We start from the raw sequence: 14,205 nt of genomic DNA, 5'->3' as shown, positions 1-14,205 counted from the left end.
TTACTTTTCTTTAACATTATATACAAACCTTTTTTTAGAATCCAAATTAATCTCTATCTCCCAAAGCATGAAATTTTATCTTATATTTAATCACTTTTACAAAACCATCACTTTAACAAACATATAATACATCTTAATTTAATTTATTTTTCTCCAAACTTCTCTTATTTTTGTGAAATTATCGCTTGTCTCAAAACTGGGTAGGAAGAGATATATTTTATTAATTATTTTAAATACACTCTTCTTTAATAAGTAAACTCAACATGTAGAATATTTAGTTAAATGAGATAGAGTGTAAAGCCATGATTCAAATTCAGAACTTTATCTGTTTTAATACCATGAAAATCACTACTTAACCCAAAAGGTTAATATAATAGAAATAGATAAATTTAATCTTTTACATTTGTCTTAAAAAATTTTCCTTTAGATTTTCCTTAAACTCCTACAAAGATATAACTTCTCTCTCATTGACCAAACTTTCAATGGCCACTTTTGCCATTGAGGCATCAGCTTCCACAACTACCTTTTACATATTATATGTTGTCTTGTATTTTGTCTCGTCTTTTAATAAACCATGCATGCACAAAGGCATGAAGATTGCCAAAAGAGCAAGAGTCATGCAAACAAGATAGATCAGAATAAACATATAATAATATATGATGGTTAATTCATGGTGACATATAATAGGGTTTATTGTGCATAATTAATTCATTAATTAGTTGGCTCGATCACTCCCATGAGGTGTTAATTGGCATGTGACGTGGGAGATGTTTTTTTTTTTTTTTTTTTTTTTTTTTTTCATGTTGTAGAGGCAAAGTTATTATAAGTATGATCCATGCTTCAAATAATGATGTTTTCTTAGTAATAATGGTGGGCACTTGATTGTAGTCTCCACCCATACTGTAAATGCTCATGATTTTTGGCATGGTTGTTTGCAATCTTTAATTGTTTTACGCACTCAACAAATCAAACCCTTGTTTTCATTGGCTTTTACCCGTAGTTTCTGCAGTTAAAGTTTGATTCCTGTGATTTTTTTTTTTTTTTGCCCTTTTCCTTTTTGTGTGTGTATATAAATATAAAGAGTTTTGTTATTTATCATTTCTATATACTGAACTTAATTTTATTTTATTTTATTTTTTTTAAATTAATTGAGTTTTTTTACTCATTATTTATACACCATATATTTGATAAATGAAACAAAAATTAAAAATTAAAAAATTATGTGTGATAAATGGTGTAAAAATAATAAGTAAAATTTTTCTTTTGACGTTATTAAAAGTAAATCCCTTCGCTTGATTTGGCATGCGAAGATACATGCACGCTTGCTTTTCAATGTTTTCATGGATCCGCTAAATATTATATTAATGTTAAGAAAAATATTTTCTTAAATATCTTTAAAAATTTCCAAACATTATTAAATATTTAATAAATATTATGATTTGATTTGAAAAAAAATCAAAAGTGAAGTTTGCAACTTTTTTATTATCAAATGATTGATGATGCATGAAAAAAAAAACCTTTACTTTGAAGAAAAAATTCCTTTAAAAAAATCATTATCTGATAATATTAAAAAATAAATAATATTTACAGTTTTATAATGTGCAAGTCTCGCACACTTAAAAGTAGATAAGTTTGGTATCTACGAAATAAATATTTTTTAATAATAAATTATACTTTTCTTAAAACCGTGTCTAATATTATTTATATTAAATTAAATTTAATGCAAAATAAATGGTTCAATTACCTTATAATAATAAATTGATAATTCAATTATATAAATATTTAAAAAAAAAAAGGTACAACATATTCTCTGCAACTGCCCACCAAGGCACCAACCAACCTCTTTCTCTTTTCCATTACGGCATTATGCTAACCAAAGAAAGTGAAACAAAACAAAGCACATGTTCACAACCAACTAAAGTAAACTACAAAATCATCACCACCAACACATTCCGGCAACTAAAGTAAAAAATATCAAGAAAATAAAATTCTGTACAGCAGCCATTACTCCATACCTACCCTTAGTGCCTTTATTTTAATTTTATTTATTAAAATCACCAATCTTAATGTAATATATATGCACGTAGACTCCTGCTGAATACTCTCATTTACTTCTCATTCAGCTTGTAATAAACATTGTGGGGGATGCTTTCTCTCAATACCATTTCGTTTGACCCAATATAATTATTTCGATTCGAAAAAGTTTATTTTTAAGTTCGTATTTTGATACGTCAGTGATATTAATTAAGGTGTGGAGATCTTTACATATAAATAGTAATTTAATATTGTTATAGTGTTTTACTATACGTAAGCCACGCACTATTCACCTTTACAACTCACACCTGATAATTGTTTTTTTTTATAGAGTGTGAGGTGTGGAGTAGTGAATAGTAACTGATGAGAAGAATTATTCTAATAAGAATTCTATATATCAACTACTATTCACTTTCACACTCCACGGTTAAAGTTTTATTTTTTATAAGGTGTGGATGTGTTTTTCATAAAGTATGGGGTGTGGAATAGTGAATAGTAACTGATGAGAATAATTATTCTTATTCTAAAATAAAACCACATGTCAATAAACCCCCTAAATAAAAATGAAAAAAAAAAAAAAATCTTTGGATCTCAAGTAATTGGTTTTCGGCTGCCAATTAGTAGGCCAGATGAACAACCATTGACCAACCGACCTTATAAAACACAAATTAAGGATTTCTTTTGCAAAAGCAAAATGCAGATAGGAAATATTGGAAGCCAATAGGCCCTTTTGCAAAAGCAATTTAATCTTGTAAGACTGGAAAACAATTGCGTGCACTCCCTTGCTTTTAAACAAAGAGACATGAACGTATTACCCTTACACATCAGATTGTCGATAATGTCGAATAGAATCAAAGAACATTCTCAATACTCAATCAATCATTCCCTATTTGGTTCGAAAAATACCCATATGCCCAAAAGAGTACTAAGAGACAGCTGATTGAATGAGAATTCTTAGGTATTAACGTGTTTTTTTTTTTCAATATATCTGTATAATTAATGCTCTCTTTTTCAATCGTAGACGTATTGTTCATGTGCATGCACGTGATTAATTAAGCAACTCGTGCCAAATGCAAGTACAATATATTTGAAGGGAAAGAGTAATTTGGTACGTACGTACAATAAAAAGAGTTTATGTTTTCGTTATTATTATTTTTTTTCTGTCCTTTTTCTTTTTAACAGCTAGGTTAAAGGTTGATGTAACTCTCCATTAACGTCAATCAAGGAGCTGTTTGTGCCCCTAAATCAAGATTAAACTTTATCATAAAGGTCAGTCCTCATTATTAATCGTTCACTGTTACCAGATCATCCAGAATATTTTTGTTTGTTTCTGCAGGAAATTTTCCCGAGAAAAGGTAAATGAAGTCTAGCTAGCTAGTTATATAGGTATAGGAAATAGTATTATATACTGATATATCCCTCAAAATCTACTGTACAATATGGAGATTGAGGCCTCAATTTTCTTCTCCTTCTAATTTCCTTTTCACTTGCAGAGATTCTCTTTTAAAATAAGGGCTCCTTTAAAAAAAGACGGAACCTGATGAGGCATTGAGGGGTGCATGTGTCTGCTAAACAAGTACCAATCTCTCTCACATTTGAAAGATATATAAGAGATAGAGGGTGGTCGGTGCAGAATAAAATAAGTAGTGGTCAAATGGAGCTGATAACGTAGTTGCTTTTAAAATATAAAATAAATAATAAAATTTATTTATTTTTTATTAGTTTAAACTTTGAGATAAGTAGTGATTTTACATGGTATCAGAGTAGAAGTGCTGAGTTCGAACTATGACTTTACACTTTACTATTTTTAATTAAATATTTTACGTATTGGGCCACTCATTGAGGATGAGTCTGACTCACATGTAAGGGAAATGTTAAGATATAAAATAAAGAATAAAATCTATATCTTCCAATCGGTTTAATCTTTTAGGACAAGTGATAATTTTACATTCGTTAATTGAAGTTGCATTATTAATAGAGAAGTGTTACGGTAAAAAAAAAAAAAATCTTATTTTGTAAATTTACAAACTGACATGATTTCATATAATACATTAAATCTATTTTACAATAAAAATAGATTTATAATCTAACATACAACATAGATCTATTTTGTAAGTCACGTTAATTTATAGGTTTATTTTTGTAAGATATTTTTTTTTTTAATATTGTTCACTTGTCAACATGAAGTGATTATACCGTATTTATTGAATATTTAACAATTTCAAAAAAATTAATACAGACAATATTAAATACGCAGGATTTGCTTTATATTTTTATCTCTCACACTTAAAATCCACCCATACTTTAGGAATTTTTTGGATGGTGGCTGGGTTAGGCTGAGAGGTAAAAATCAGCTTCTAAGTTTCCGACTCAAATTTTAATCAAGGTACGATCAAAGGTGGGGGTAGCCCAGCCCAGTCTGCCCAGAGCCCATTCTAACCCAAAGGTGAGTAGGAGATTAAGTTAGGTTTGGTTGTTAAATCAAATACAATTTAATAATTTATCTCAATTAATCTTAAATTAATTATTGATAAGAGTTACGACTTTTTTAATTTTTTATAAAAAAGTTGAAGTTATCTCATCCTACTTCATACGTTTTAATATAAAAAGTTAAATCTATTTTAATCTAAAAAAGTTAATTTTAAAATTCATAAAATATTACGATTTACAATTCAACTCAACTTAACTCAACTCAACTCAACGTAACAAACTGACTTTGGTGAGTGCCAAAAGTTTCAGCTACCAAAGCTATAGGTTGCTGAGATTTTGCATGTTATCCAAGGCTAGAGACATTAATTCCCACGCGATCAAAAGCATCGGTACGTGTTTGTTTCCTTCAAGGCCTGAAATTTCTCCCAAAAAAGTAATCGTATATTCCACAGAGGCATTCTCTAGAAGCTGCATTCGAGTGAATATCGGTGCAACTGCAGGCCAGACATCTTTTTGTACAAGCAAACAAGAGGATCAAATGCTAGCTCTGAAATCTTTTTATTCAGCTATGCAAACTGGACATGAGAGGGGACCCGACTGACTCTCTTTACAAGTTGTCTTTGACAGGAATAGCATTATGGCGTACTTTCATAATGAGCATTTTGACCTTAGGATGGATGGGTTTCAAAGCTCCATAACAATTTCCACTATTCAAATTTCAGGTAGGAGAGAGAAGGAGGAAAAGGTTCCAGTCTTTCACTTCTTTTCTAGTCTCTCTCTTGAGAATTCTTCTCAGTTTGGAGTGCTTGTAGCAGGAGCCGTGTTAACAATGATCATGCTAGGATAAAATGTCACGTACATTGGTAGAATAAAATCTGAATGCGAACAGTGCTTAGCACATAAAAATACTTACAAAAATAAAATTAATTAATTAATAAACTACGTGACTTGATTTACGTCTCGTTTAGATAGTAAGATGAGATGATTTTATATGAAAGTTAAAAGTTGAATAAAATATTGTTTGAATATTATTTTTTAATATAATTATTATTTTTATATTTGAAAAAGTTGAATCATTTATTATATTTTGTGTGAAAATTTTAAAAAATAATAATAATGAGATGAGATAAAATTCTTTATGTATCCAACGGAGCTTAATCTCTCAAATCTATTTTTACTTCATTTAATATCATTATTTTAAGCGTTATTATTATTTTTTTATGAGACTCTTTATGGGCCTTAACATTTCTGTTTCCTTTAACCCAACAACTCAACTTCGTCCGAGGAAAGCTTAACAAAGCAATTTCTTAATGGAATATTATAAACAGAATGTTACAAAGTGGGGGAAGCTGGCCTTTGGGCTTGGGTTGCTGTGATTTTGCAAGTGCAGGCCCGGTTTGATATAGACAATGGGCTTTAGTGGTTGAACCTGTTGGAGCGTCTGTTCTGATTTTGGTTTCTTGGGAGCATAATGGTAGCATACAAGTGTAGTTGTACTAAATTTCTTGTCAAAAGCTCGTGCATTTTAAAAAGAATAATATTATTATGTCGTTTTATTTTATTCTCTCGTTTTGATTTTTCATTTATTAAATAAAATTTATAATTTTTTCTTTTACTTATGGTTAAAGAAGTCACTATCAATGTATTGGTATTTTTTTTTATATTTTTTAAAATGTTTAAAAGTATTAAAAAAATATGAATAAAAAAATGAAAAAAATTAAACAATTTTACCTAGGGGGCACGCCTACGGTCACTGCTGGGCAGCACCCTAGCAACACTCTTTTAAAAATTAGTCGGAATTTTGTTTCGGGCACTCAATACCAATAAAAGAAAAATAATGGTAACAGACAAAATGCAACGTGAAAACTCCATTAAAAAGCCACTATACCTAATACTCCATTTTGGTATTGAAATTTTGTAGTTTTTAAGACAGTCTATGACCAAGTAGATGCACATGAATTAGTAGTTAGCATTGCCGGCCGTATTGCTTGGCCTCTCAACACATTTACTATTTTTAACAAAGGGGCCATCAGATAACCACTACAACTACTACAATCCTCCACTCTGGTTCCCTAAATATAGAAAAAAAAAAAAAAAAACCCCTTTTTCTATGGTCCATAACCTTTAGCTACATGAATTCTTCTCCTTGTCACATTTGTGTATCCTTTTCTTTTTACCCTCTCTTTTATTCATTAAAAGAATGGCATATATATATATATATATATATATATATATATATATCATGTGGGTGTCGTCGATCCGTATCAACAACTAATTCATCAATGATTTTTTATTAATTAAATGAGCTCTGTTTATAGAATTAATTGAATAAACCAGAAGAGATAGTTGAGGGAAGGTTTCAAATCTCTCTCTTTTTATTTATTTATCATGTTTATAAATATGGTGAGGGTGTCTTTATGGTGGGCATTAATATATTTGACCTAATCCCAGGCTGTCCATGGAGCCCTAGTTAAATGGTAGTTAAGTCCTATTTGAGATAATGAAAAGCAAGCCAACCAACTGGTATCAATGCTTATTGAGTTGAGATGAGATAATTTTAGATTAATTAAATAAAATATTATTATTATTTTAAAATTAAAAAAAATTAAATTATTTATTATATTTTGTGTGAAAATTTAAAAAAATTATAATAATAAAATAAATTAAGATTAAATAAATTAAGATCACTTTTCGATCTAAAGAAGGCCTAAAATTCTCATTAGACATGATGTGGAAAGCCGAAACAACCCATGTGAGTATCCCTGTGGAGGACCCAAATTTCTTTACAGAACGTCACCATCCCTTGGACCTTTGTGGAATACTATGTCTTCTTGTGAAGAGCATAAAAAACGACAACCAGAAGGGGAAAAAAATAAAAATAAAAATAAAAAAATAAAAAAATAAAAAATAAGAAGAGGGGAGGAGGATAACTAGGAGCCTAATGTTTTTGCCTTTTTTTTTCATTATTTTTAATGAAAGGTGCTTGTATTAAATTTAAAAAATAGTATATTTTTAATGAAATGCCGCAACTTGATTGGTTGTAAAATAGTAGAATGAATATAATTATTTTTTTCGAGAAATGATTAATTAATTAATCAATAATTAATTAATTAATTAATGACCGAGATAGACTCTGTAGGTTTAGGGGTAAAAAAAAAAGGGTAAAAGAACCCAATTGAGTACTCTCTAAAGGTGGTTGCAAACACTAAAGATGCTTTGCATCTAGCGGGAGAATTCAGCCAACAGGCAATGCATACCATAGGGGCCACTGACAACTGTGGTACAGCCGGGATCCCTCAAAGAACGAAAAATTGTTTTTATTGAAATTTCACGGTGCAGAATGGGGGCAAAAAGCAACAGTTTGGAGTAACACGCAGACAAAAAGATCGGTGGACGCTTCTTCTACTTCATTTTTTTTCTTTATCTTGCCCATTTGCTCACAAGAGAATTTTGTTCAGAATGGCAACTAGGACTAGTTTTTTTTTTATTTTTTGGGACAAGGATCATCACCCAATAAAAGTTGCTTGTGCTCTTGTATTCCAAGTAATGAATTTATCTGCCAGAAAACGACTTGTGCTACAACCAACAATCAAGGCATATGCGTTGTCAACTTCAAGGGCATTGAAGGAAAGCAAAGAATACGGACACTAAACTGAGGGATCGTAGGGCCCTTTGAAAGGGCTATCGCTTGCTCCGGATAGACAGGTTTTGCTTTCTCAACCTTGAGGAATCGACCTAGTTGTGAAAACATGTTTGTGCCTCAAAGAGGGAGAGAGTTTTTGAGTCCACTGTGTCCATCAACTTGGCAGGAGCAATAAAAAGGGTTTGGTGGTGGCAGCAAAACGTGGCCATGAAATCAACTATGGTTGGTTTTAGGAGTGGCTGTCATTGTTTTGTTTTACACGAGTTTTCAAGTCATTATAGAGTTGAATTTGGATCCCACAATGCAGTCTTGGGATGGTGGTGTTTGATATTGATTGGATTTTTCCAAGAATTTGTCCCCAGAAATGGAGATTTGAAAAAAAAAAAAGCACACTATAATACCACCAACCGAGCCCATTATAATTAAGTGGGGAAACAGCCAACAACACTAGCAATTGGGAATGTCATAACTATGCATATGAGGAAAACAAAAACAAAGTAGCAATAAGATTTGATTCATTACTCTCTCAATCTGAGTAGAACCTTTTCAAGCTTTTTATGAGCATATAATCAGTCAAAATTTCCAAATTTCAAGGGTCAAGTGTAAGCATGAAGTAATCAGGATTGAATTCCAAAATTTTCAAATCCAATATAAGCCGTTGCACATACTGCTAACCACCACACTAATAATCAAAGGATAAAAAGGCTCAGCACCGGAAGTGTAATTTGTAAGTGGCATCAATCAAGGAATATGGATAACCATCCAGGTCCCATGGGGATCTCAGTTGGGACCTACGACCTTGATCTAAATTTCAGGGAGATATTCGATTGGTATATGACTTTCTCTTTTCTTTCTGGGCAACAGGAGGAGATTCGACCCCCGATCTCACTCAGCACCGGTCGGACAACTGGCATATAGATTACTCAACCATGACACGACCAGTTTCAGATGCACATGTATTGCCACGATCAAAATGAATACTTACAATTTTCCTCCATAGCAGCAAGTCTTATTCCAGACATGGAGAAACGAAACCAAGATATTCCAGGAATTTGCTCCAGTATGCTCATCAATGCACGTGGGTTTTCTAAGGAATAGGATTAATCGAATCCAGTTTTCCAAAATCTATGTGAAAGAAGAAACGGCATGCATGTCTGTACAAACAATATATATGAAAAATGCCTAATATATTTGAGATCAAGGCACTGATTTTCTCCGATCAGAGACGGATTCACAAATGAAACATGCATCCTTTTCAATGCAACACCAGAGAACATGACACAAATGAGAATAGAAAGGAATTGGTCTGAACTCTAAAAATCAAATACATGTAAAAATATTCGTGATTATACTATAAATCGGAAAGGAAGAAGAAAAAAAAAAAGTATGATATAAAAGAGAGACAATAACAATAAAACCCCACAAACCAGAAACAGCAGCAGAAAGTGCTGCCTGTCTTTGTAGCCCTGAATTATGGTCTCCAATTTTCATCCCTATACATACACTTTCTCTGCAACCCTACTCTTTCTCTGCCAAATTTTATTTCACAACTCAAATATCGATAACAATTCAAATAAATACTGGAGAGACTTTCTCCTCTTACCTCCCTCTCATCTCTATCTCCCTATATCTTTCACCTCTTCTCTACTTCTTTGACGACACAGCTGGAGATAACTGCTAGAGTTGCAAGACACCCTTTTACATTCTTTATGCTTATCCTTCCTCCATGAGCGACGAGAATTGCCCAGCGAGAAAGAAGTGTTGATGGAGATAGAGCACGGGAAGAGGAAAAAGAAGCAATGGCCGTTACTATATGTGTGAGTTTTGTTTGTGGTTGAGGAAAGGTTAAGAGGAGGAAAATTCTCAAAAGAATCAATAGAAGGGTGGTGGCGGAGGAGATGCATATGAAACTCCAATGACTGGTGGCAATGGCCCCTCGTATACTGGAGTAGGAGGAGGCGGGCTTTCATAAACAACTGGGGGTGGTGGATTTTCACATGGAACTGGAGGGGGGTAGACTGGAGGTGGTGGAGGGGATTGGTAGTGAACTGGTGGGGGTGGAGAAGGTGAAGGCGGGGGCGGTGAATTGTACACTGTAGGAGGTGGGGGCGGGGGTGAGGGTGATGGGGGTGGCAAGTAATGAACCGGAGGTGGTGGTGATGGCGATGGCGTTGGCGGTGGTGGTGGAGAATACTCTACACATGGTGGGGGTGGGGGTGGCTCTACACATGGGGGTGGTGATGGTGGTGGTGGTGAATGGACAGGGGGAGGTGGAGAATAGACAGGCGTTGGAGGCGGAGGCGGTGATAAATAGGGATAAATAGGTGGTGGAGGTGAATGTGGCGGGGGCGGTGAATAATGCGGTGGTGGGGGAGAATGTTGCGGTGGAGGTGGAGAATTATAGTAGTATGGTATTGGTGGGGGTGGGGAGAACAAAGGAGGTGGCGGTGGTGGTGAATTTGGTGGGGGTGGAGGAGGAGAGCGGACACAGTATGGAATAGGCGGCGGTGGTGAGGGCGGTGGTGGAGATGGAGGAGGTGGCGATGCTGAGGGTGGTGGTGGCGAGGGTGGTGGTGGAGACGGGGATGGCGGTGGAGGCGATGGTGGGGGAGGTGACGGTGGGGGTGGAGGTGGAGGCGGTGGCGGCGGAGGAGGTGGAGAGTAAACTGGTGGCGGTGGAGGTGGAGAGTAAACCGGTGGCGGCGGAGGTGGAGAGTAAACTGGTGGCGGCGGAGGCGGAGAGTAAACAGGTGGAGGTGGTGAGGAAATAGGTGGCGACAGAACCGGCGGCGGAGGAGATGGAAGAGGTGGCGAAGGCGGGGGAGGTGGAGGCAGAGCAGGAACGAACGGAGCACATCTAAATGAATTGCAATCCACAGGCTTCGACAAGAACGACTTACATTGCCTCGCGGACCTCTGGGCCGGCCTATTGGGCAAGCAGTTCCTCCTGTCACTGAAGTCCGCAAGGCTCAAGCACGCCGGTGGCTCGCCGGTGAAGAAGTTATACGAGAAAGTGAAGTTCTGAAGATTCGGTAATTTACAGATACTCGCGGGGATTTTTCCCGACAGCAAGTTGTGCGCCACATTGAGTTGTTCGATGCTCACCAGATTACCGAAGGAGTCCGGCAATGGGCCCAATAGCTCGTTGAAACTCACGTCGAACACCGTCAAATTCGTGAGCAGCCCAATTTCCGCAGGCAAGCAGGATCTGAACCCATTGTTCATCATGATGATCTCGTTGAGGTTGGACATATTGCCGAGGCTTGACGGGACGCAACCGTGGAACTTGTTGTTGGCCAGGACGATGACCGACACCGGCGAGTTCCCGAAATTGTCTGGAAGATCGAATCTGAACCGATTGTGATTGATGAAAATTGCGTCCAATGGCTTGTCAAAGAGTTCTCTAGGTACAGTCCCTTCGAATTCATTGAATCTCAGATCCAGGAACTTGAGCTGTGGGAGCTTCAGAACCACCTCCGGGAACTTACCCGCGAAGCGATTGTTACTAATATCCAGCTCAAACAAAAGCTTCAGGTTCTTGAACTTGTGCGGCACTGTGCCGCAGAACCTGTTGGAGTTTATGTGGAACAATGCAAGATCGTTGAGCAGGCCCAGCTCCTCCGGCAGGTACCCGGCAATGTCACCGTGGTTGAGATCAATGCCCGCAACGGTCCGGATCTTGTGGTCGTCGGGTGCAGGGGCGCAGAACACCCCAGTATAGTTACAGACACTAGATCCAACCCAGTCACCGGTCAGATTAAAGGGATCAGAGAGAATAGCTTGCTTCCAAGCTTGCAATGCTATATAAGCATTTTTGAGTCTCGGGTTCTCGAAGACCAGAGATGGGTCTACGGTCACATCCTCTCCTCTATCGCCGAACTCGTCCCTGTAGTACAGAAGCTGGCGCTGCCTGATGTACAAGGCTTCGGCGTCGGTGAGGCCCCCATGGGGAGTGATGAGGACCCGTTCAGAGGCACAGACCGAGACTGTGCCGAGAAAGAAAACAATGAGGAAGGTCAGATCAAAGTGGAGGCTGAAGTGGGTCTTCTTCTTCATCTCACATGAGACATCTGAGTTCCCAGAAGCCACTCTCGTTTCCACTCCTTTCTCTGTAATGACTCGAGCTTGGAAACGCAGAATGGGTGTTCGAGAAAGGTTCACTTCGAGATCTGAGGAAAATGTGGGGAAAGAGAATTCGGGATTTGGTTTTGGTTTTGGTCTTTGTTTTGGGCGTGAGGGTAAAGAGATGAGAGAGAGAGAGAGAGACAAGAGAAAGAGAAGCAAAGGCCACAGAAGGGTTTCTTTTTTTCTAGGGATTCTGGAGATGTTGTATGTGGAGCAAGTGATTGAAATAATGCATCAAAAGACAGCTATATCACAGCTCAAAGCCCACCAGATTCTCTGGGCCCCTCCAGGCTCCCCCCTTGCCCTTTCCTTCAGTCTTTATTTATTTTTTTTTTAAATTTGAAACCTGACTTTATTCTTTTTTTATAAAAACCATTCCCTTAGATAGAGCTTGGAATTAACCTTAAAATAATTTATGATCAAAATATTCATAAAATATTTCCATATTTAAAAAAAAAAATAAAGTTTGAAGACGTCATAATGCATACTTGTTGGTGGAGGAGTCGGTGGCGCCGAATCCCGGCCATGGTTGACTGACAAAAATATTTTAAAAAGATAGTGCTACAAGGACAGATAATAACGGAAGAATTCAAATGAAAATGTATTTTTAATTTTTAATATTTTCAATTATTTTTAAAAAATAAAAAATATCAATTTATTAATATTTAATTTCTTAATCATTAAGTAAAAAAATTAAAATAAAAATAAAAAAACAATTGATCACTTTTGTAGTTTCAACTGAATTTTCCTTTTAAAAAATTAAAGTCCGGCCGGTTACAGGTCATTTGTTTGAGTTTTCAAGGGCCGGAGCCGGAAATTAGTGGATCTCACGACAATCTTATGACCTGTATCACGAGGTTTTGGATTTTGGTGGTGGATGAGAGAGCGTGGGGACCTGAAGAGACAAAGCAGTAAATTCACTTTAAAAATAAATATAAAAACATAAGGGGTTGTGTCCCATTGTCAAATCATATGACTATTGGAGTAATGAACTGTAGTCTCTCTTTTTGTGAAATTACAGGATTCTCCTCCTGCGTTTTCCTTCTCTTCACGGTCCCTACCCTTTTTGGGACAAACCAAAAGGCAAGAACGTGTCTTCATTCAATTTCTCTGACCAACATTTTCACACTAGAGTGGCTCTACAGCCACGCATGGGATGCAGACAGCGTAATTTTTTTAATGTATTTTTTAAATATTTAAAAAATAATTCATAATATTATTAAAAAATAAGTTAAAAAAGAAAAAACTACAGCCCTGTGTGTGACTTTAGCATTTCTGTTTCACATTAATCTTTCATATCCTAAGTCTTAAAATTCCGCCAAAAATTTATAATATTCTAATAAAAAAAAACCACCTAAATATATCCAATTGTGAACATGTAATTACATGGTGCTATTGATTGTGATGAAATTAATGCAATAGACTACGATTCTTTAAATATATTGGCTTTAATAGAATTTTCTACAAGCTTGATAATGCAAAATTCAAAATTTACTATAAATTTTACAATAAAATCTTACATATTTTTTTATGACACGTTATGGATATATTTAAAATTTTAATTTTGTATTGATAACATATCAATTTATAATAAGAGTAATTTTACATACAACTATAAATTGTACAACTACCGCGTAATTGTTTTAAAAAAGAGTGAGATCTATGATTAAAAAATTAATTTTTTTCATGTGTGTTTTATATTTTATTTACTTTTTTTAAAATGATTACGCGATAGTTGTATAATTCATAATTACAAATATCTTTTCTTTTATAATATTATTGATGAAAAATCAATTTGATTGTCCAATTGTAAGTGGTGTATTTTGTAATATCCTTCAAAAAATCTCACACCAAGCGTAGGTGTTCCCTACAATCTTAGAAAGATGGAGGGCTCCACAATTCAACCAGGTCTGGCACAATTTACAGTCCTTCTCAGGTGGTATTTGTTTTACATTTTGGACATTTTTCTAAAG

The 14,205-nt window shown here is 35.3% G+C and overlaps 1 protein-coding gene across 7 annotated transcripts; it reads right to left on the bottom strand.

The window, feature by feature from the left end:
• Positions 1-9,531: 9,531 nt before the first annotated feature.
• LOC121248711 (leucine-rich repeat extensin-like protein 4) lies at positions 9,532-12,461 on the bottom strand. Of its 7 annotated transcripts, none has more exons than XM_041147254.1 (3): positions 10,446-12,461; positions 10,282-10,301; positions 9,532-10,197 (listed from the first exon to the last, which is right to left on the bottom strand). In XM_041147254.1, exons 1-3 carry the CDS (start codon positions 12,161-12,163, stop codon positions 9,980-9,982), a joined length of 1,956 nt encoding a protein of 651 aa, XP_041003188.1. In that variant the 5' UTR covers positions 12,164-12,461; the 3' UTR covers positions 9,532-9,979. The 7 variants fall into 7 exon arrangements, with proteins under 7 accessions (XP_041003188.1, XP_041003190.1, XP_041003185.1 ...); XM_041147256.1 differs by having other exon boundaries at positions 10,282-10,302; positions 10,468-12,461; XM_041147251.1 differs by having other exon boundaries at positions 10,282-12,461.
• Positions 12,462-14,205: the final 1,744 nt, after the last annotated feature.

Source organism: Juglans microcarpa x Juglans regia, chromosome 2D (assembly GCF_004785595.1).
Source record: "Juglans microcarpa x Juglans regia isolate MS1-56 chromosome 2D, Jm3101_v1.0, whole genome shotgun sequence".
Lineage (NCBI taxonomy): Eukaryota > Viridiplantae > Streptophyta > Magnoliopsida > Fagales > Juglandaceae > Juglans > Juglans microcarpa x Juglans regia.
This window is presented reverse-complemented; position numbering and strand designations above follow the sequence as displayed.

Excerpts from the sequence above, each read along its gene's own strand:
- LOC121248711 (XM_041147250.1), bottom strand. The coding sequence starts at position 12,163 with ATGAAGAAGAAGACCCACTTCAGCCTCCACTTTGATCTGACCTTCCTC.